The sequence below is a fragment of the Pinus tabuliformis genome, chromosome Q (assembly GCF_031772625.1).
Source record: "Pinus tabuliformis cultivar Carrire ecotype Pingquan chromosome Q, CPIR1, whole genome shotgun sequence".
NCBI classification, from domain to species: domain Eukaryota; kingdom Viridiplantae; phylum Streptophyta; class Pinopsida; order Pinales; family Pinaceae; genus Pinus; species Pinus tabuliformis.
Window position 1 is genome coordinate 767,607,298 of NC_142296.1, and position 25,261 is coordinate 767,632,558.

Genomic DNA, 25,261 nt, shown 5'->3' on the forward strand with positions numbered 1-25,261 from the left:
CATGGACAGAAAATAATGTACTCAATTTTATATGGTTTTATCACCAAAGTAGCGTGTTACCTCCACGTGAAAGCTGCAAATCTGATAAATGCGCCATGATGCAACAAACCCCAGCTTCACACAGGCCACAGGCTTTAACTTCAATGCTTCAAATTCAACATAAATATCCCACCCTTCCTGTCAAGTATTCATCCACAGAGTCCCCTCAATTACAGTGAACTCAAGAGTGGCGTAATAGTAGAAGCAGCGAATTCTGTAAAATGGCACGCTTTCAAGTTCTTGCAGTTTTGATCATTGTAGTGCTTTTGGAGAAGTGGACATATAAATGTGAGGTAATCAGTGTGCTTACGAAAATATTTTTATTTTATATTTATAATAGATTTTAGGAATATTTTGAAATCTAATAAATATAAGTTATTTCAATTAGTCTATATCTTTAAATATAAAAATTGAAATCTCAATTTTTTAAGATGTTATTTATATATTAATTCGTTGAAATGTTAATGTTATGGGATAATTATTTGATTTTATGCTGTAGGTATTACTCGGATGGTATTTTGGTTTGTTTTTAATCCTTTGGATTAGATTGCAGAATAGTTAGATTCCCAGGGAAACAAAGACCTCACAACTGCCCATTGAATTTCGAGATATCTTCAAAATTGTTTTCGCTTCAAAATATTCTCTAAATCTTTTTAAAACATCCCTAAAATTTATCCGGCTTAAAATATATATCTTTGTTAAATATGACCCTGTTCAGAAATGTAACCTATCAGAAAAGAAAAAAGTGATTACACTAGTAGATGGACTTCAATCGGTATAATGGTCAATTGAAAAATTGCATGTTGCAGGGAATTAACTCCGACATAGATTCTCATGAGTTCAACTCCCAGAAAGTAAGTTCGATCACTGCATTTTATTTGGCTATAACTGTTGGTTACAATTGCATCCAAAGAGCATGGAAAAGTATGCTAATTCTGCATTTTGTTTCTACACAGGTGTCTGTGCCTTCTTTCAGGCACCTTCATCGTTCAGGTCTGGCATATATATCAACTTTGTACATAGAGATTGTTCGCTTATATCGCTCCTGTAAATCGTAGTCTTCAATGGAGAAATCTGATACTATTTGTGTTTCATCTTTGATTGTACGTACAGAGTGCCCCTCTGAATGTAAACGCAGATGTTCAAAGACAAGGAAGACAGCTTGCATGGACTTCTGTCAATACTGCTGCAAGAAGTGTCTGTGTGTTCCCCCGGGCACCTATGGGAACAAGGAGGTTTGTCCTTGTTACAACAATTGGAAGACCAAGGAGGGAGGACCCAAATGCCCTTAGGAAAGGGAGTGGGTGACACCGCTTTTAAGGTCAAATAGGAAAAATAATTTTGTGTAAAAGCTTCCTTGGAATCGGTATATCCATTGGATGATTGGCCCGGTCTGTAGGGTGAAGCTTCCCTCTCACTCACTCAGTTGCCTCGTTAGCTTTTTGATTGGATACATGTATTACTTCTTGATATTAAATTTTGAATGGATAGATATTATTAGTCTGGTTAAGGTAAGACTTTTGTAATAGATTGATAGGTTGACGAATATTAGTTTAACTATATAAGTTATAATGTTTAAATTTTAAAAACAAATATTTATTTTTCATTGTTATTAAAAAAATATATTTTTCAAACATTTGATTGGATCATAAGTATTAAGTCAATTTAAGGTATCTCAAATGTTCATCCGGTAGCTATGCACTTTTATGGATATCTTTTCTTTAAATAGTGTCGCTTATATCATTAATGTCATTCTTCATCACTGAAGTTTTGTTTTAATTTATTTTGTTGATTTTCTTTTTGTGTGATTAGGGGCATACTATAAAGAGTTGAATATGAGTTTGGGAAGTCGAGTAAGACTAGAAGAAATGAGATAAAGGTTTATGCGATATCGATTTTATAGAGGTAACCCAGTTTTCGAAGAGAGTCAAATTGGGATATAACAACTTGCTTTAGTTGTTTTTTCTGAACTTTCAGTCAAGAAACAACTACCCTAATTCCTAGATATGTTTTTTATATTTCACTTCTTTATATAATGAAGATGGTCTTCAACTAGGAGGAAATAATTTCTAATGATATTTCCTATCAATTTTCAAACTTTATTTCGAATAAGAGGTTCTCCATGACATCTCATCTTATTTTTTCCTTAATTCATTACAATGTTTTTGCAATATTTCCCCTGAGGGGAAAGGTTGATTTATTGAAGATCCAATTGAGTTATGGTAACCCACATTGTGGAAACATAATGCACCTTATAACTTTTGTCAAATTCAAGATACACACACACATAAACATATGCATACATATATATGAATACACTTTTATCAGACTATTTCATTTTGAGGGTGATTTATTGAAGATCCAATTGAGTTATGGTAACCCACATTGTGGAAACATAATGCACCTTATAACTTTTGTCAAATTCAAGATACACACACACATAAACATATGCATACATATATATGAATACACTTTTATCAGACTATTTTATTTTGAGGGGAAGTCGTTCCTCCTTCCCCATTTTGTTTGTAATACATATCTCATTTTTTAACTATACAAACAATATAAAATATGGTCTTCTTTATTTGATAAGAAAAGAAAGTGAAAATTTATTGGCTTGCCTTCTAGAATTGTTGACATTTCAATCAAAATTGATCTTATTTGTTCAAGATGGCTGAAGAATTGAATTCATTCCACATGAAAGAAGTTGAGGTATGTAAAGGTTTTAACCCAAACGAATTTTGCAAAACTCCTAATTTCAATTGGTTACAATACTTCTTTTATTAGAGCACCAAAGGTTAGTATATGAAAATGAGAGTCCAAATGAAGCTACAAAATTGGTCCCACTTACTAATAAAATTATTTCTAAATAAAATCGGTAGTTATACTGTGATGATACATACACTTGTGTTAGTTCGAGTGCACATCTTAAGAAGGTTCTCCTATGGAAGGAATATGATCATCCAACCATAAGTAGAAAGAGAAATACACAACTAGCACTAATGCTTGTTCTTCCCATGAACTCCACAAGAGTTCCTCTTCTACCCGCAGAGGTCACAAATTTATTGAAGAAAGAAGAGAGATTGATGAAGGATGTGTGGGAGATGGAGATGGTAGCGATCCCCCTCACTTTCATTTAGAAAAAAAAAATATTTCATTACTCCAAAAAGAAAGAGAAGCACAAGTGTAAAAATTATTCAATATTATGGAAGGTTTAAAGATATGCAACAAACATGAAAGTGAATATTGTTAATGAAATGCCTGCTTAGGAGAAACTCTGAATGGTTGAAATTTAATTGATTACAGAGGAATTGGATCATGATGGGCCAACTATATTTCAAGAAGAATCCATAATAACACATCATGCTAGCTATAACAAAAAGACAAGGAAGTTAAACATTGAAAGAATTGCTATAAAAAGAGAAAAAGGTTACTGAAATATGGAATAAAGAAAATCAAGTCAAGGGATTGAAGCTTCTTTTATGGAATTCTCAAATTTCATCAAGAAATTAGGGATGTAGATATAAGGTATTATTGATGGAAAAGACAAAGATGATTGCAAGCAAGATGATCAAATAACACAGACTTTGGAGCCATTTTTAGCATAGCATATCATCTCCAGTGAACTTGGAAACTACTTAGATGGATAGATCTGATCTCAACTGGGTCTCTGATAGAACTGACATGCAACAGTTATCCATTAGTGAATCCCCAGTTATCTAAAATAATAGTTGTCACATGCATGCAAGCATTAACAAACTATATTTTATTATTTTAACAACTTGTTAAAATAATCTAACTGGACTTGACTAGTTAGAACTAAGTCAACTGATTCTCTCATTATAGAACTCATACTTATTCCCTCAATCAGTGGAGGAAACTCATGTGCATTCTCACGAAGACTTCAAATTCGAATTTCCTTAACTAATTAACTCAATTGAATTAATTAATTAATATTTCCAACTGTTGTTAAGACCAAAATTAATTTTACTTCCTATAGATAGACTAGGGACTGCTATAAAAAGGAAGGGACCTAGAAATGTTATTTTTAAAATTTTCTATTTTTAGCAGTTTCACCTCTCACCCAATGTGGCCAATGACCTCACTAGCCAAACTGCTATTTTTAGATAAACTATTTTTAGCAGGTCTATTTTTAGCACATTCTAAATTTAGCATTTCTTGTTGCACACTTTTCAACAAATATTTATGGTAAGAAGCATGAATTGAAGAAAGAAGAGAACAATGACACTGGAGTGACAAATGCAGAAAGAGAAAGAGAGAGAATATAATCGGTTGATTGATACCCTTAAAGTCAATATCTTGCATGAGACACACACATACAGAATGATCGTCAAGTCTTTAGAGTTGGTGAATTCATCAGTAATGTCTTGGAAACACAATAATGTTTTGAAGTGATGAAACAATATTTCATTTGTAAATTGTAATCCAACCAATATTAAGTTGGAAACTTATACTGTAATACTTGACATTTCATATAATATAATTTGTGTGGTTGAAATTATTTATAGTTGTACTTGGTATTATTTAGTGTTCTAATTAACATATGTAACTTTGTGTTTCCATATTAAATGAACATGCACATTGTATACAAGTTTTTAAATTTAGTTGTAAAATCATGCTAATTAATTTATGTTGATTAATAATAAGCACATACAATCAATCTAAAACTACTAAACTAGTAGTTTATATTGGTTAATGATGAACACAAATAAAATGAATATACGACAATTAAAGTTGTCATTTACAATGATTATTAATGAAAGTAAATGAAATGAATATAAACTACTAAATTAGTCATTTATATAATGAATATGAAACTACAAGAAAAAAGATAAATGACTACTGTAAATGACAAATTTGTGGTTACAAATGACAAATAAATTTTGCATATATGACTATTAATATCTAATTTCAGTATCTTATAACATGACCAAAATTTAGTCATATTTATTTGGTCACTAATTGGTTTCAAACGATGATTGAAATTTTCATATATATTAATATTAGTAGCTAATTTATAGTATTTTATAGTGTGGCTAATATCTTGGGATATTTCTTTGGTCATTAATTGGTTTTCTCAGGTGTTCATGTAGTAGTATATTTTGTTATGTATTTGGTCATTAATTGAGACAATTAATCACTGAATCAATGACTAAATTAATGACCAAAATTATGACTAAATATACTACTAAATGATAAAATTGAGACAACCAATTAATGACTAAGCTAAATATCACTAAAAGTTGGTCGCGTTATAAGATACTGTAAATTAGACATTATTTGTCACCAAGTGAAAAATGGCCATTTATATGCAAATTTTAATCATTTTTTTAGTAACTAATTAACCATTTTATACTAGTGAGAAAGATACCTGCAAGATGATTTTGGGAGCACTGGTATTGATGCAGGGAGTTCGGATTGGAACTCTATACAAGCTTCCAGGTAGCACTGTTATTGATGGGTGCAATAGTTCTGTGGTTCTTGAAAGTGGAGTAGAAAATCTAGTGGTATTTGGAGAAAAGGCCATGTTATGGCATCAAAGGCTTGGAAATATTGGCGAGAAGGGCCTTCAAATACTACATGGTAATGGTATGGTAGAATGTACGTCTAATTTCTCTCTAGATTTCAATTTTTGTGAACATTGTGTATATGGAAAACATTCTCGAGTGATTTCCCCTTGGGTGATAAGAAGGCCAAAGGGATATTAGAGCTTGTACACAGTGATGTGTTTGGACTTGTGTCGGTTCCATCATTGTGTATGTTTGTGTACTTTGTTTCATTTATAGATGACTTCTCAAGGAAAACATGGATATATTTCCTTAGGAAGAAATCTGAAGTCTTTAAAAGCTTAAATAATTTAAGGCTCTAATGAAAAATCAGATAGATAAGAAGATTAAGGTGTTGAGGACAGATAACGGTGGATATTTTTGTAAGAAGGAATTTGAAGAGTTCTATAAGAATTGTGGTGTAGAATGACAGAGGAATGCTCCACACACACCTCAACAAAATGGAGTTGTAGAAATAATGAATAGGACTTTGATAGAAAAGGCAAGAAGCATGCTCAATGGAACTACATTAGGGTAGGAATTACAGGCAGAGGCAATGGATACTACATGTTACTTGGTTGACAGATCACCTTCATCAATATTGGAGGATAAGACTCCACATGAGGTATGTACTAGTAAGAAACCCTCTCTTTGACATCTGGGGGTATTTGGTTGTGATGCATATGTACACGTTCCAAAGGAGAAAAGAATCAAGTTGGATAGTAAATCTGAAAGGTACATTTTTATTGGATATAAGGATATTTTAAAAGGTTATAAGCTTTGAAATCTAGAAACAAGGAAGGTTGTGTACAACCAAGATGTGGTGTTTAGAGAGGTGAAGGATGTTATTAAACAGTAATTGCTACCAAAGGAACCTGAAATGGTAGATTTTGATATGAAGGAGGAAGAATCAGACTCTACAACAGAACAAGAATCAGAAGAGGAAGAGTCATAGACTTTAGTTTTGAGAATATCAGTTCAAGAGAGAAGGAAACCAAAGAGCTATAGTCCATATTCTTTCTGTTCAAATTTTGATTTATCTATTAATGATGATGATCCCAGAACTATGAGGGAGGTAGTTAATTTAGAGGATGGAAAACTCTGGAAAGGGGCCATGGTTGATGAAGTGGAATATTTGGACAAAAATGAGGCTTTGGATCTAGTGGATTTGTTGGCTGGAAGGAAATCCATTGGTAGAAAAAGGGTGTTTAAGAAGAAGATGAATGCAATAGGAAAGGTGGATAAACACAAAGCTTGATTGGTAGCAAAAGGTTATCTACTTCTTTTGATTTTGAGGTAGAATAGATGGATGTGAAGACAACTTTTCTTCACGGGGATCTCGAAGAAGAGATCTACATTAAGCAACCAGAAGGATTTGCGGTGAAGGGTAAGAAGGAAAAAATATGCAGGTAAAAAAAGTCTTTGTATGGATTAAAATAGTCACCAAGGATGTGGTGCTAGAAATTTGATACATAGATACAAGGACTTGGCTTCATAAAAATCAAAGCAGATCACTGTGTGTATTTTAAATTAATCGGTGACCGTGTTATTTATTTGATATTGTGTGTGGATGACATGTTGTTGATTGGAAATGAAAAATAAATTATCTAGGATTTGAAGACCCAATTGTCCTCCAAATTTGATATGAAGGATCTAGTTGTTGAAAACTATATTTTGGACATGGCAATTAAACAAGATCAGGCAAAGAGGAAGCTCTGGTTAAACTATAGGAAGTATGCTGAGACAATATTGGACAGGTTTAATATGCAGGATAGTAAATCGATGAAGGTTCTTATTCCTATAGGTGTAAAGTTATCTACTTAATAGTTTCCCAAGATAGAAGAAGAGAAAGAGGACATGTCCCATGTTCCATATGCGTGTGCAGTTGGTAGCCTAATGATCCAATGGTATGTACTAGACCAGACATTACACATGCAATGGAAGTATTGAACAAGTTTATGTCAAAACTAGGGAAGGAGCATTGGACAACAGTGAAGTGAGTTTTCAGGTATTTGCATGGCACTAGTGATTATGGTATGTGCTACCAAGGAACACTAGGATTGGACAAACTTTTGGACATCCTTGGCTTTGTTGATGTTGACTGGGCTAAATATATTAAGTGAAAAATATATACAAGTGGGTATGTGTTTAACCTATTTGTAGGAGGAGTCAATTGGATGAGAAAGAGACAATATGTAGTGGCTCTTTCAACTACAGAGGTTTAATACATGGTAGCCACTCATGCAAGCAAGGAAGAAGTTTGGGTATAAAGGTTGTGTTGAAATATGGGGTTGGTACATGTTGGCTTAGGGGGTCCTGATCCAGTTTGAGAGTTAGTTGTGCCAACCAACAAAACCCTACAATACTGGCCCTTTTGGCAACAACCTACGTAGCGCAGGCTACAGTCTCACTCGAAGCAGTATGGGGGAATGCAAGAACCAAGTTTCTACATCCAGAGACTAGTGTGATGTCTTTTAGCTCTTCAGATTTACCTTCACGCACATCGATACACTCTCAGGGCTCATTCCTGCAACTCCATTAAACATCCTTTAGACCTTCGTGAAGTTCTACGATCCATTCTTGTGAACCTTTAACAATAAGTTTGTCTACTTACATGCATCAGAGAGTAGTCCTAAATTAGGGTTCATGCAGATTTACTTAAGTTATTAATAAACATCAGAGAATTCATCAGAGTCTTCATTAAAGTACTTATACATGCATTGCATACATCATTAACACTTATTCAAGAGAATTGCGTAACATTCAATCATTATTCCATAAAACAAATCATTCATCAACAAGATATAGCATTAACATAAATAAACAGAAATACACAAGAATTCTTTGGAAATTTTCCTTATTGATCTTCAATTCAAGGTTACAGACTCAAAATTTCCTTGTGCACACAGCTGCAGGGGTCCGCGCACTCATTTTTGGACTCTACCTAGGCCTTGGTGCACTGAGATGCATAGCCTTTCTTCTCTTATCCAACCCACTTCTCTTCGCTATCACTTCCCCTATATTCTTAATTGCCTTAGACTCTTTAAGACACACCTATTTATAGCATTTTTCATACAATGTCATGGTCCACAGACCATGGATTGGATCAATCTCAAAACTGACTCAAACTTTACATAAACAAGGGGCTAAACCCCTTTGACTCCTATTCATCTACACACTTTGCATCCTTAAATCATGGAGACTTTACATTATTTACAAAAATTGTACCAAAACTTGGGTTATCCTAACCCCAAAATTGGCCTAGGGGACCCTATCCCAATAGGCCCTGTTATCACCCCAAGAAACTCACCTAGGTTGCATATCGGTGATGCTCGGGAACATTACAAATTCAACCAAATATAGTTGGATAAATGGTGGATGAATGGAACAAATGCTGCATATTCAAGTCAGATAACCACTTCTACTATGATTGACCCCAGACATGGGTGAACACCCCCAGACTACAAGGCTTTTAACCACCTATTACTCACAGTTTGAGGATAAGGTGATAATGGAGAAGACTGACCACACTAGCAGATGCACAGGACCCTGTGATGCCCAGCCGCAACCAGTTAAGAGGTCTGTAAATCTAGTTTCTAATGCACAGACAAGATGACAGCTCTCTATGCATTAAACAACAGAAACCTGCACACATGTTCTATGATACATGTTAAATCCTAACACAGAGGTGGGATGACAGCCCCTCTGATGCTAAACATTCACATAAATAGAACAAATGCAAACAGGCACAGCCTGGAACAAGAAAGAGAAGTGGAAAGTGAGCAATAAACAGCAAAAGAAGCTTGTATTAGCTGGAAATGAAGACCAGACACTGTAGGTTACAAAGAAGTTACAGTCTCCAGAAGTTGAACCTTACAACAGGGTTCTCTTCATCTAACACTCATCAATCGGATTACATCTCAGTTCTGAGTATATATAGTGTTACAATACAAAATATCTCTGTTAAACAATGCGTGGAGGAGCCCATAAATGGCCACCAACCATATTCATATTCAGAAATGGGCCTCTGATACAAATCTGTCTGAGTTTTAAATAGATTTGACCCTCTCTGGCTCTCTGCGGTCCTCCTTGGGCAAGTGGAATGGAATATGGATGAAACCCATAACCATTGAATGCTCTGTCTAGATCTGTGGTGTCCTGTTTCCTCCTCAGCCATACTGCTGATTAAATGCTGCTGTTGAATCATTAAATGGCTCTATCATGACTGCTTTGGTTTAAAAACAGTGAAACGATGCCCAAACCATGCATTCCCACCCATCACTGCTTCCATGTTGACTTTTAAAAGGCTCAGGCATAGTCTATTCACTATCGGGTCCGCCTTTGGCTCGCACCTCACGTTAAAATAGGCCCCTCCCTTGTTTTTTAATATTTGACAAATACCTGCAAAACTGCCGCAAACCATGAAAAATTGGCTTTGGCGGATTTGAAATATATATATTTGGCCTTTAGAACCCTTTTGGATCCGAAATCCCATCGCAATCGGCGCTTGCCACGGGCTTCCCTTTGTATTTTCTTTATGCAAAGAAAATACACAAAATACATTGAAAACGCTATGGGCGCGGACTTGAAAAATATGAAATGGAGTGTTGTGCATATATCGGGTCCGGCCCGTCAGATCGGAACATAAAAGGCCCACGCTCCATTGGAAGTGTCGATAGCGATACGCCAATGCGATATCGGCGATCGCTCGTCGGCGCATAATAAGGCCCCTTTGGTAAGTCCTCCATTGTGATATGCTGACGCGATCTGGACCGTTGATCGGAAAAATCCAATGGCTGAGATTGAAGCAGAGCCTTACGCCTGTAATCTTGGTTTTTACATAGTTTTTGGGGTATTTCCGCCTCCCGATAGTGTATTTCTGCCTTCCAAGGGGCTTTTCTCTTGCAACTTTTTTGATCGGTGGGCAGCTTTTAGCCACAATTTGAGGATTTCAACAGCATCAATGGATCCTTTGGCATGATTATAAGTGTGTTTGCAGCCTTTGAGAGTGTTTGAATCCATTTTTGATTCTTTTGAACAGTAAAGCTAACACTGGCTCCTTCTGGGGATGAGATCCTCCCTGTGAGGTCTCAAGAACCTGCACACAATGCCTTCATACAAAAACAGCTATAAAAACACTTGCCTAGTGTCCATTGGGCATGGAGTCAATAAGCATACAACATAAAACTGTAAAAGAACTTAATTACAAACATAAAAGCCTGAAAACTTAAACTTCAAAATTTGCCAATTAGCAGGGCAACCAAAACTGTTTCTCCTGCTCTCAGCCCGGTTCATCATAGATCAGCAAGACTGGATTGATTTGATCCTCTACCTCAAAGAGTTTAGGACATTTGAGCTTGACAGGTAGGTAGGGATCAAATTTCATTTCCCCTCTGGGTATTCTCCTCCTTGGATGTTCTTTATGGGAGCTTTTGTACACCTGATAAGTAACAATGGTGGTTGTGTACTTGTCTGTGTCTTTTGTGGCCTACACAATAAATATGAATGGTGTGCCAATATGTTCATGTGTAGGGGAAACAAAAACATTATCTGCTCCTGAATCTTTCTCTGAACAATCTTCATCCAAGGAGGAGTCCCATGACTGTGCACCCTCTTCCTCTGTCATCTGATAAGCTGCTGCTTCATGCTGTGTAGAGTCCAACTGAGCAGGTTTCATACTATCAAGACTGAATTGATCAGTTTCAGCCTTGAGCCTTGAATCTTGTTCTGCTTCAGTGTGTAGGGAGTAGCTTAGAGGGCTTTTCACTAGAACAGACGGAGGGACAAAATATGATGGGGAGCTTTCTTCTCCCTTCTTGATTACTGGGCCGGGGATGTTAGCAGGCTGGCTAATTTGCAGATCTGCATAGCCATGTGAATATGAGCTGGCTTCGAGCTCAGATTCTTGGAGGAAGGGACCTGCTGCTAACTGCTTCTGCTGATAAGCTTGTTGTTCTGCAGGTACAACAAACTGACAGGCAGTGCCTCTAGATAGTGCATCTTCATAAGCAGCTCAGGTTAAGAAGGGGACACCTTCTAAAACATGGACCTCCTCCTCTTCAAACAACTCTTCTTTCAAGACTAAATTCTGTAAAAGGGGCCTTACCCCTTCATCTTCATTTGTAACTATGTTTCTCTGCAAAATCTGCGCATGCTCATGTGTTCGTCCACATGGATCTAGAGTTGGAAAAGAACTGGAACAATGAGCTCCTGCTTCTTTAAAACGCTGCTCAGCTTTCAACTTGGAAACTTCAGAGGACAATAGCTTTATCATCCTGGCCAATTTATCTATCTCAGGCTCATAGGATGATGAGGGTTCACCTCCCTGACTTTTGCATTCATCATCACCTTCAAGTCTTTCTGCAACCATAATATTTGCTTCTACTTCAAAGGCTGCAGCTTGCATATCAGCCAAAGAAGTACATCTTCGTTCTCTTAATAGTAGGCAGAACCTAGAAACGAAGGCATTTGAATAAATAATCATGGCAGAAGTAGGGGTAGGTTTTATTTCTGCTAGCATTCTGCTGTACAAATGATTGAACCTCATATTGAAATCAGACAGTAGCTCACCATCTTCTCTCTGCACGTTCCCAAATTCATCATGATAGAAGAGCAGATCTTTATTATTTCCCCAGTGCTTTAAAAATACATCATCCAAAGCATCAATGTCTGCAATGGACCTAGGGGGTAAATCTGTAAACCATTTTCTAGCCTCCCCATCTAGGCTTTGAACAAAAACCCTCATCCAGACATCCTCTTCATTGATGTCTAGGTTATCAGCATAACAATAAAAAGATTCGAGGTGCTCTTCAGTTAATACTCCTTCTGCACCAGTAAACTTAGGCATATATTCCATATAATCTCCTACAGGCATGGCATTCAAAGGGGTAGGAAAAACTAAAGGCCCATACCTAGCAGCAACAATTCGTTCTATCTTTGTGAGAGCTTGCTGACTTGCCATGGCTGAGGTATACGAAAGGGATACTGGTGGACTGAGTGAAATGAATCAATGAAAAGAATGACAGAAACAGAGGAATATGATGGACAGTATGGGATACTTTTTCTACTGAGGTCCGAAAAGGAAATGAATAACAAGGAGTTGTATGAATCTCTGAAGGTGAACTTCACTAATAGAGACACATAAAAATTCTTTAAGGCTTACCTAATCCTGATGCTCCCTTCCGCAAAGTTTCTTCTGCTTATCGATCTTCTCAGGATCAGGCACTGGCCAGCTAGTGATTTCTGAAGATTTCTCCGAGCATTCTTCACGAACTGTGCCAGAACTTCAATGTGGAGTCGCCAAAGGATGGCCTTCCTCTAGTGGAGTCGCCAGACAGATGATTACAACCAACGTCTGTTTTCAAACCTTGTCTGTCATCAAAGCTTGAAGTTGTGTCGTCTCCCAGGGAAGCTGAGCTTCGATTCTCCTCTCCCCAGCAACGGCGCCATTTAATGTTATCACCCCAAGAAACTCACCTAGGTTGCATATCGGTGATGCTCGGGAACATTACAAATTCAACCAAATATAGTTGGATAAATGGTGGATGAATGGAACAAATGCTGCATATTCAAGCCAGATAACCACTTCTACTATGATTGACCCCAGACATGGGTGAACACCCCCAGACTACAAGGCTTTTAACCACCTATTACTCATAGTTTGAGGATAAGGTGATAATGGAGAAGACTGACCACACCAGCAGATGCACAGGACCCTGTGATGGCCGGCTGCAACTAGTTAAGAGGTCTGTAAATCTAGTTTCTAATGCACAGACAGGATGACAGCTCTCTATGCATTAAACAACAGAAACCTGCACACATGTTCTATCATACATGCTAAATCCTAACACAGAGGTGGGATGATAGCCCCTCTGATGCTAAACATTCACAGCAATAGAACAAATGCAAACAGGCACAGCCTGGAACAAGAAAGAGAAGTGGAAAGTGAGCAATAAACAACAAAAGAAGCTTGTATTAGCTGGAAATGAAGACCAGACACTGCAGGTTACAAAGTAGTTACAGTCTCCAGAAGTTAAACCTTACAACAGGGTTCTCTTCATCTAACACTCATCAATCGGATTAAATCTCAGTTCTGAGTATATATAGTGTTACAATAAAAAATATATCTGTTAAACAATGCGTGGAGGAGCCCATAAATGGCCACCAACCATATTCATATTCAGAAATGGGCCTCTGATACAAATCTGTCTGAGTTTTAAATAGATTTGACCCTCTCTGGCTCTCTGCGGTCCTCCTTGGGCAAGTGGAATGGAATATGGATGAAACCCATAACCATTGAATGCTCTGTCTGGATCTGTGGTGTCTTGTTTCCTTCTCGGCCATACTACTGATTAAATGATGTTGTTGAATCATTAAACAACTCTATCATGACTGCTTTGGTTTAAAAACAGTGAAACGATGCCTAGACCATGCATTCCCACCCATCACTGCTTCTATGTTAACTTTTAAAAGGCTCAGGCATAGTCTATTCACTATCGGGTCTGCCTTTGGCTCGCATCTCACATTAAAATAGGCCCCTCCCTTGTTTTTTAATATTTGACAAATACTTGCAAAACTGCTGCAAACCATGAAAAATTGGCTTTGGCGGATTTGAAATATATATATATATATATATATATATTTGGCCTTTAGAACCCTTTCGGATCTGAAATCCCATCGCAATCGGTGCTTGCCACAGGCTTCCCTTTGTATTTTCTTTATGCAAAGAAAATACACAAAATACATTGAAAACGCTATGGCTGCGGACTTGAAAAATATGAAATGGAGTGTTGTGCATATATCGGGTCCGGCCCGTCGGATCGAAACATAAAAGGCCCATGCTCCATTGGAAGTGCCGATAGCGATACGCCGATGTGATATCGGCGATCGCTCGTCGGCGCATAATAAGGCCCCTTTGGTAAGTCCTCCATTGCGATATGCCGACACGATCTGGACCGTTGATCGGCCAGATCCAATGGCTGAGATTGAAGCGGAGCCTTAAGCCTGTAATCTTGGTTTTTACATAGTTTTTGGGGTATTTCTGCCTCTCGATAGTGTATTTATGCCTTCCAGGGGGCTTTTCTCTTGCAACTTTTTTGATCGGTGGGCAGCTTTTAGCCACAATTTGAGGATTTCAATAGCATCAATGGATCCTTTGGCATGATTATAAGTGTGTTTGCAGCCTTTGAGAGTGTTTGAATCCATTTTTGATTCTTTTGAACAGCAAAGCTAACAGGCCCCCAACACAAAGATCATGACTTGCCCTCGAGTCACTCTGTTGGCACTGCGATCTTACTGTGAAGATCCCCCAACTTCACCTAGACCACTGCAACTTCGGCAGCGCTCTGCATAGCTGCCTGCTTGACTTCCTCAACGAATGTTTCTATGGCTGGTCCTTCTACGACTAGCGTCATCGCTTGTTGTTTCTGCTATAGTCCCTTAAGATTATCCTGAATGGTAGTCTTCACTTGATAAGCCTCCTCCAACCAAAACTACAACTTGGCCTTTAGCAAGGCCTCCTTCTTCTACGCTTCCTCCACCTGTGCTAGTACCTTCTTTCCTTCATGTAATTTGGCAAGGCATTGTGTTGGTGCTAAGGAGCGCGCAGTCACCTTGACTTCATCATATTGTTGTTGTAGCTCCCTTACCTCTTTTTTCAGTGTCTGCAAGTTCGAATCCTATTACAGATTGGTCACTAGCTCCATAGGCTGCTTGAACAATGTCGCACAGTCAGTGACTGTGGCATCCAAGGTAGCCATGCCTTCATTTATTGCAGCTCTGCCCTGCTCCCGGACGTCAGGCAGAGTCGTGGGTTGTAAATTCAACTATAGCTCTACAATATTCATGTTGAACTCAAAGGTTACCCATCTAACTTTTGCTTTAGCCTCACGCACACCAGCGGCTAGTTTTCTAATTTTGGCTTCTTCCTGTGCATCCTCAGGGATGTGAATCTCAGGCACTGTCTTGCATGCCTCTGCTATTATTGACTCTAGACTTGAACTCCGCATCTGAAGTGCCTCTATTTCCTTCAAAGCTTGCATCTTTTCAGTGAACATTTTCTCATTATTGACTTTGTACTCACTGATGAGGTTGAAGGCGCGTTGATCCCTGGTTCTCAATTCATCTACCACCCCCATATGGAGCACATGAAGGGTCTCATTGGAGAGTGTCGCTATATTCTGTCCAAGGTTCTTGATTGTGCTAAGTATCATCCAATCGTTGACGGAATCTACGTGAATGGACCTGTCTGGAAATGGTATATCTCTGAGATCTAGGGTCCTTACTAGCTCTGCTACTTGGCTTGTCCCAGTTGCCAGGCTCGCTTGCTCCACGCGCACTTGCTCCATGCTCACTTGTCCGGTGCCCACCTATATTCTTCTTGCTTGGATCTAAAACTCACGCAGATCCTTTTGGACGCTCCCCAACGTCTGCATGTATTACTGCTTAAACTACTGCAGCACTTCGGCCATGGTATCCCTGATTTTATCACCGATCTCATTAAGATCGCCTTCTATTAACACAATGGGATCAACCTATGACTTATTTGATTTCTATTTTTTCCGCATTCCACCCTGCTGCTCATTGCCACGTTGTTTCAAAATAAATGGGGTGCTCTGCCCCTCATCGCTTCTATCGCCTTATCCTGAGATTTCTTCCTCTTTTGTCTCCGGCGAAGGTGACCTATCACCTTTTTGTGACTTGCGTTGTTCCTGTTCCGCCAGCTCCTTGGTAATGCGTTCTTGCTCCACACGAGCCTTTTTTGCGGCCTCCTCCTTTCTCTGTTCTTCTAGGGTACACACAGCCTTCTTAGCGGCCTCCTTCCATTTCTGCGCCGCAGAACTTTCCGCACCAATGTTGGATCCAACAGCTAAGTCTGACGAGGCATGCCACTCTGCAGGCCATTTCGATACAACCTCCTGGATGTCTGTTTCTAACACGAAATATGGAAACTTGTGCCATTTTTTCTCTAGACCCTTCCATGCTTGAATATATACTCTGTGAAAGTAAGCCTTGAATGTTGCATAGGCTGGGAGTTGCGTGAACAATTTTGGGGACAACCTCGAATGTTGATTGATGGCCATGCAGAGATTCATTTCCATAAGAACCCAAGATATCTTTGTCTTTGTAATCTGTGCGACATCCTTTGTAGACCATAAGGAAGAGAATTGCGTTGCCTCTGGCAATCCTTCCTCGAGTGGAGGAAATTAGCTATCCTATGGAAATTCCCATGCAACGAGCAAAATTGATAGCAACAACCAAGCGTAGTGGAATCACTTGGTTTCATCCTGGGCTTCACGGCAGTTCACTAGGAACTCCTGACAGAGGTATCTTTCCCAATTAAGTTGTACGCCTTTCGCCCACTGTGTAGCCAGGGAAACTACTAGTGCCAGAACTTCATCCACGTGGAATTTTCACATCACCTTCCCTGCTAAAATATGGGCAGCCAATTGAACTGTTGGGTTTGTTATAGAAATAATTGAATACCCTCGCGACTTGTTAAGGAGGCCACAATCCGTCTTCATCGTTTCTGCGAGGCCTTTTCCCCAGGCTTTCCACCAAACTCCTTCGCTGGGTCCGTGCCCTTATAAGGTAGGTGCGTGATTATGTGAATTAGTATGTTTGTAATGGGGATAGGCCCTCCCAGCCATAATCAACCATCGTGCACTAATGTGAGAAACTATCGCACACATATTGTGTTGATGGGGGTGCGGTGGTAATGTGGCACCCATAGAAAATTGAGCAACCCTGAGTGCTCAACATCATAAACCCATTCCTCTATATCCAACGTTGTAACACCTAATTTTGCAGAATAAGCCATCCTCATATATTTGTTCGTCACTAAGTGTGGGAACTTAGAGTGGTTTGCGAGGTCCCAATCCTCCATTTTCAACAACGGGGCCCTTGAGAGCCATGGACCTTCAAAGGGGACTTGCTCAGGTAGCAAGGGTGTGGATATTGTGAATTTCTCGGCATCTGGGTCCTTTGCAACCTTTGCTTTTCCCTTTTGTGGATGGATATACTTGGGTAGCCTTGTTATGGGTTCCACTCCTTCAGCATCAATATCTTCTCTTCCCTAGGCTTCTTCTGCCTCTAGGTCCACTAGTTTCTTCGGCTGCCTATCTTTCTTCTACTTTTGTTTCGGTATGCTTCCTTGGGGATGTGAGCACCGATGTTGGCTTCTTCTGCTTGTCCTTCGCGGATTGATTTGATTTGGCTAGTTGGGTTTCTCTAGTATGGGTAGGCTTCGAACTAGGGAACCTCGGCGCCATAGGCACAACATCCAGAGCTTCCATACTTACAATGTCCAGGGCAGCGGTATCAAAGGCAACATCGCCAGTACTAACGGTTTCAACAGGACTAGGTGCAAACATTTTGTTAAGAATAAGCTTCTATTTTATCTCAGGCAACTCAAAAAACAAGGGGATCGCAACTAAATCTTCTCAAAATGCTTAGCTCATAGGCAACAAATAACGAAATCCGCTAACAACTCTCAGAGCACAAAGTGTTCTCTGTTGGACTAGAACGCGTAATTTATTGGGGGTTTTGAATTCAAATCCGATCATTCCCCCCAAATTATGACAATAAATGTTGTTTTGGCGACAAATCTTCAAAGATTTTTGCCGCTGCCACCCCGCTCCACTTAACCGTCTTCTAGCCGCCAAGTCATGAACAATAACTCCAATGATCATTTTCCTGCTGCATTGCATGGTACCTCCCCCCCCCCCCCCGGTGCAGCTTCCTGAGTCGTATCTTCGTCATTTTTCGTGCAGCCTGCTCACTACGTTGCCTCCAAATTGGACACTGTGTTTTATAGTCTCGCACACCCTTGCAACTGCCTAGAGAACTAAGACTATCCTACTATCATATAGTCATTGTGAAGGATCCATTGTATATAAATTTAACCTACTTCCATTCACTCTTCCCAGGAAGGGTTCCCCATTTAGCTTTGCAAGTTGAACTATGCCTCCATCTGTAAGTTTTTTGACAATATATGGCCCTAACCAATGCATCTGGAATTTACCTAGAAATTTAGTGAATTTACTATCATATAATAGGACAAGATCGTTTACCTTGAAGGTGTGAAGTTTGATATGGTGATCATGCCACACTTTTTCACGTTTCTTCTATGCTTTTTGATGAAATCCTGCCAAAAATCGATCCTCTTCGAGCTCCATTAGTTGCACGAGTCACTCCTCCAAGGCCTCGTGATACGCCATATCCGTTAGGGCTGTTATGCGTAAACTAGGCACAATGTACTCCATCGACATTATAGCTTCAACCCCATATACTAATCTGAACGACGTTTTCCCTGTCAGCTTCTTACAAGTAGTCCTATAAGCCCATAGTACTACAAGTACATGCACATCCCAGTCATTTCATTGCGCGTCGCAGATCTTAGTCAGCTTGTTCTCCAAAATCTTATTGAAGGCTTCAACAGTCCCATTCGCCTATGGGTGATATTGTGTACTCTTCTGATGGTATACCTGGAATTCTTCAGTCAATGCATTGATCGTCTCATTCTGGAAGTGCGTACCCCTGTCACTCATCAACACTTTCGGGTAGCCAAATCTAGTTAAGAAATTCTCAAATAAAAATTTTGTTGTCGTAGCCCCTATACAATCCTTAACTGGCTGTGCTTCTACCCATCTGGTTAGATATTCTGTCACGGTGATGATATAGCACATGCCTATTTTCTTTCCTGGGGCTGAATTGGCCCAACGAAATCAATTGCCCATTTCTCAAATGGTTGAAAGATACTTGTGGATGTAATGGAAACTCATCCCTTCGTGATGGTCTGCTTGTTCTTTGGCATGCATCGCATGCCTTACAATATGCCTTGGAATCCTTGTGCAAGGTAGGCCACCACAGACCTACATGCGAAATCTTCTGCGCAATTTCCTTGCTTATGTAATGACCTCCTGTAACTCCCGCATGAGCTTCAGCGAGAATGCTATCCCGCTCAAAGTCCGGCACATATCTTCGTAATATTTCATTAGCCCCCATTTTATACAAATGTCCTACAATGACTGAAAAATCGGCCGCATGAACTACTAATTCCTTCTTTTACTGACTTGTATATCCTTTTGGTGCCATCCCCATAGTCAAGAAGTGAATAATATCGGAAAAATGATCATCCACTATGTGCACCGCAAAGAGATGTGCATCTAGCAACCCTTCCTCCATATTATTAGGCTCCTCTCCTGTTTCGATCCGCAACAGATGGTCAGGTCCTACATTTAACCTTTCTGGCTTCACAATGACTTCAAAGTCATAATCTTGAAATAATAGCAACCATCTGCAATTCTTCTCCCCCAACACAGGCTTATTGACCAGGTATTTCAACGCAGAATGATCTGTATACATCTTGAAATTCACTCCTAACAAATAGTGCCTGAATTTTTGTAGCATGTACACCATGGCAAATCCTTTGTGCTCAGTCGTTGAATAATTCTTCTCAGCCTTCGATAACTTCCCACTCGGGAAGGATACAGGATGGTCCACTTCTCTTTCACTGACCTGCATTAGCACTGCACCCAACGCAATGCAAGAGGCATCCACGTGTACGTGAAACTCCTTTTTCCAATCAGGGAATACCAAGATCGATGCAGCGACCATATTTTATTTCAATGCATCTAAGGTGCGCTGACATTCTTCATCCCAACAGAATGTTACGTCCTTCTTCAGTAGTTTCTCCATGGGCATTGTAATTTGAGCATAAGCTTTGATAAAAAATTTATAATATCCCGTATGTCCCAGCGTCGCACGTAGCTGCTTGATGTTCCTAGGGGCTAGCAAATTTGCTATTACCGCAATATTTGCAGGGTCCACCATCAATCCTTGCTTGTACACCAAGTGACCACGCAAGATCCCAAAGGGAACACAAAATATGCATTTCTTCAAATTCATCGCGATCTGGTATCTGTGACATGTATCCAACATCAGGCACAGCCTTGCTACATGGTGCTTCACTAATCCAAACACCATCCAGTCATCAAAGTAGACTTCCAGAAAATTATGAATGAACTCCTTAAATGCTGGTATGACTACGTGGTAAAATATCGCAGGTGCATTCTTAAGCCCAAATGGCATCACAATGTATTTAAAACAACCCCATTTTGTCGCGAAGTTCATTTTGCTCCTATCCTCAGACGCGATCTTAATCTGATGATACCGAGAAAACCCATCAGTAAAGGAATAGGCCTCCTTCCCTCCAACATTGTCTAGCACTTAATATGTAAATGGCATTGGGAATGGGTCATGGACACACACATCATTAAGCTTCTGCAAATCGATGCAAATCCTTATTTCAGCTTTTTGTTTCTTCTCCTGAACCACCATCAGGCTCACCCAATCAGATTCTTCAACTGGTTCTATGATGCCTGCCTCTAGCATCTTATCCAACTCTTGGGAAACCTTCTCCTTGTATTTAGGATTAAGGCGATACAACCTTTGTTTAATAGGCTTCATGTCTGGCTTCAAAGTGATCTTCATAACACCTAGATTGCTAACTATGCCTTTCAAATCCGAAAACTTAGTAGGGAAGAGATCCTGGTATTAGTGAAGTAACTCAGCAACTTTATCCATGGTAGTGTTGTCCCAATAATTTCCAATCTTCGCGAACTTCAGTTCTGCTTTAGTGCCAATGTTTACTTGCTTTATCTTCAATGGCATGGAGATGTCTGGGTTTTCTATTTGTGGGCCTTCGACTTCACGATGCCCTCCTACCTCTGGAATATTATTTTTTCATGGCTCTTCATCCTCCTTTTCAGCGGTTACATTATAACATTCCAGCGCATGGTGCAGCTGGGTGCTCCAATCTGGTTGACTCCATTTCATAGGTTCCTTTGGCATTCTGAAGATAATTGCCTTAATCTCTTGTAGCACTTCATTGATGCTTGCGAAGCCATCTTCAAAGTTGAAGGTCAATCAGAACCCTTCATTCAATATATCCCATTCCGCGGTGCCATGGCGTATTCCATTCCCAGATACCAATTCATGGGATTGTATCCAAAGTATGGCAAAATATGTGTACCCACTCTGGCTACGGTTCTGTCCCCCATGCTTTAGTCCATTTTGCTAGGTGATCACGCAGATCATCCATTCCATTATATTTCTCATTCATTCTGGTGTTAACACGCCCAAACCACAACTTCATCATTCTTCTGTAATCTCACTACCCATCAAAACTATCCTTATGCATACCCACCATCGTGTAGGTGTACCGTGCAGTTCCAACTCTAATGCTTGGAAGCGGCGACCCTTAGGGACTTCATGCTCAAATTCATCCAAAAACAAATCAACGTCAGTTAAACCATCATAAGAGGGTAATTTCCTTACCTCTAACAAAACACAGCATAGCGACTTCATCATCATATTGCATCACAATGTAGACACTTCATGCAAGCGATTCTGCTAATGTTCTAGCTCCTCGTCTGAATCACAGGTGCAGGAACTTTCCCGATCCCATGCAATCCTCCCATCTGTCGTCAGATTGATCCAGTCCTGATATTGTGCTGTTATTTTGTATATTTGATCCAGTTCATCATCAATTTCTTCATAATCGTGGACTGGTTTAGTATATCGCACCCCTTCTGCAGGGTCCAACAGTACTACAACCTGAAGCAATTTTCTTTCAAACGACATTGTCCTCTTCTTCAAATTGATGACCCCATTCATATCAATGGCCCAGTCAGGATTACTGTCATCAAAGATTTGTATAACCTCAAAGTCAGCCATCATGCCCGCACCTTCTATATCAACTGTTACTCCATATTATTGTCCCATGGGGATGATTTTATATTGGTTCTCCATTTTGAGCTGATTTGGAGATCACTGCAGCATAGGTCTCCCCATTCTTTCCCATGTTTGTTTTGGTAATACATTAGCATTGGACTACAGATCGAAGATGACCTGATCCATCTCATAATCACCTATCTGCGTGGTGAGCCTCACCGTGCGCCCTGTTCGTGCCTTAGGTTTACCAATTTTTCTAACCACCCAGTGTCCATCAGGGACCTCCTCTTCGCTGGTGCATATGTTTATTAATTATTTTAGGCCTTCCACAGCTTTTCTATCGCACAACAGTTTTATGTAGGTCTTAAAAAACATAGTGAGTACGGAGGGATCAACCTCTATAAGCAAATTTGTTTCTTACACATTGTCTTGGCCTCCTGAGGTGGAGCCCTCAACGAAGCTCTTCTTGGCTTCCATAAATATTTCCTTAGCGCACTCTAGATCAAAGCCAACTTCTTTCTCTGGTGCTTTGCAGACCCATCCATCCTCTTCAGGCTATTTTCCTTTATCATCACTAGTCATTATTGCACTTCTCAGCACTATGTTCACCATTTGATCCTCCTCGCAGGGATCAACTCTCATCATCTATAAGTTTTGTGTAGGCTGCTGAGGTTTTGCTTTCTTCTCTTGCATTTTAGCTATCAACATCGGGCATTCTTCTATAGTATGGTCAAACTGGCTGCAGTATTGACATGACAGGCATGTATGATTCTAGAATTCTCGTGCATAGTGCCCTGGTTGTCCGCAGTTGTAACAAATAATTTGACCCTGGCCTCTACCAAGTCCTCCTCCTCCTCGGCCCAGTCCCCATCCCTGATTACCACAGCATGAATGCTTTGGCCACACACATTGTAGATATCTTACTAGCAGATGAGCAGTCTGAGTAAATAGAAGAAACAAAAAAACCTTCAGCAGCTGAAGAAAGAATGGTAATTGGATATGCAGTGAATTCTTTTGATTATATCCTCATTTCTAACAAGAAGAGTGTTGAATAACCACCTCAAAACAAGGGGCCCCCTCAGAAGAAAAATGGTCAATATAAATTGAGGATCCAGGGGACCATTTCTAAATAGGAGGTGATGAGACAAAAATTGAAGGAACAATTATTAAGAATCATCTCACCACCGGTCATTCCTTCTCATAAAGCATAAAGAAAGCTTGGGAATGCTACTGCTTCTAAGAACACTTCCACTAGTAGAAAAAGGAATTCCATCACTCTGGAAGTGTCAAACAAAGCTACTCCCCTAGACACTTCAACATTTCCTGCTAAAAGTGAAACAATTGATTATAACATAGTTAAATATTTGAAGAGAGCTCGTGCCAATATTTCTATCTTTGAGCTTATGAAGACAGCAGGTCAATGAGAGTTGCTTGTCCAATCCTTTTCACAACCTTCTCTAGGTGACAATGCTTTTACCTCTCAAAAGGTGTCTGGTAAGTCTTCTAGTTCCCTTGAATCTATGGTTAATGTTGTAACATTAGATGCTAACGCTCTCTACCCTCCATTTTTGTTAACTTTTGAAATTTTTAATTACAATGTAGATAATTGTTTAGACGATTTGGGTGCATCAGTGAATGTAATGCCATCATTTGTTGTTAATATTCAGATGGAAATATATCTTCTCCAAACTATTGGTGAACTCAAGAATATCATTATTTGATTATCATCTAATAATTGCGTACATCAATGTATAAATATTTTAATTGCGGTCATCCCTGAAGCCTATGGCGTACTCCTGAGTAGAGACAGTTCTACTAAATTACAATGGTATTTTGCTACATACTGGTCACATGTGTGGCTTCCATATAAGGGCAAAAACAACCCGATTCAAGTGGAAAGTGAATCATACATGAAATACACCATGACACCACTTGAGGGTCATAATGAACTCGTTGTCTTTGCTGATTTAATCTTTAGAAATTGTTTCTTGAAAACTCATCATGAGTGTTATCAAGCACAACCATCACCCATCCCACTAGATACATAGTTGGAGCCCCTTCCTTGTTCTCCAACTGGTGGTAATAAATCTTGTAATATAGATGTACATAGTAATAGTAATAATAGTATATGAAGTAGTTTGCTAGCTAATTATATTTTGATTTTATACTTTGATGGTTCAAAGATGTAGGATGGCTCTGGAGTTGGTTGTGTTAGCACTTTGTAGTTTTCCTATGCTGAAAAGGAAACTGCAGAGGCAACCACAAACCACTTTCAAAGTTTGGATCTAGCCCTTCCAGCTTTAGAGAGGGCTCTATCTGTATGATATTTAATTTTAATGTTTATATTTTAGGCTAGGTATGAAAGGAAAAGATAGATTTTATAAATTTTTGGTTGAAAAATGGAAGATAAGTCCATTGGGCATGGAGTCATAAACTCTTCAAAAATTAATTAAAATAAACAGAGGAGCATAAAACAAGGCGAGGTAGGAAAACTCTTGGATCTTGTAGAGTTTTTGTGGTGTGAATAAGATGAATGAGAATTAAGTTGAATTAAATTTAGAACATACACAAATGAATTCTATACTTAATATCATAAAGAAAACATTGATATTTAGCCCTTAATCTTCTGGTAAACAATTTAATAAGGAAAAGATTCATGTGAAACTTGAAAGGAAATAGATTTACAAAGACGAAAACATCACCATTTGCTTGACACAAGAATCCTAACACCAAACTATCTCTTTATTATTGAATTGATTACTTCAAAAAATGTATTTGACTGCATACAATCATAGGAAAATATTTTCTTCTTGCATAATCCAACCCTTACTGAGTCCTTTTACAAAATGTTTATATACTTTGTCTCAAATAAATTCAGACTTCAAATAAAACTTATTACAAAATAATATCTACTAAAAACA

General features: G+C 39.0%; 1 protein-coding gene across 1 annotated transcript; it reads left to right on the plus strand.

Annotated features, from left to right (window-relative positions):
• The first annotated feature begins 260 nt into the window (after positions 1 to 260).
• Positions 261 to 1,331, plus strand: LOC149221752 (cypmaclein-like). The gene is made up of 4 exons (XM_089383026.1): positions 261 to 332; positions 849 to 893; positions 996 to 1,032; positions 1,153 to 1,331. The coding sequence occupies exons 1-4, from the start codon at positions 261 to 263 to the stop codon at positions 1,329 to 1,331; spliced, it is 333 nt and encodes a 110-aa protein (XP_089239152.1).
• Positions 1,332 to 25,261: the final 23,930 nt, after the last annotated feature.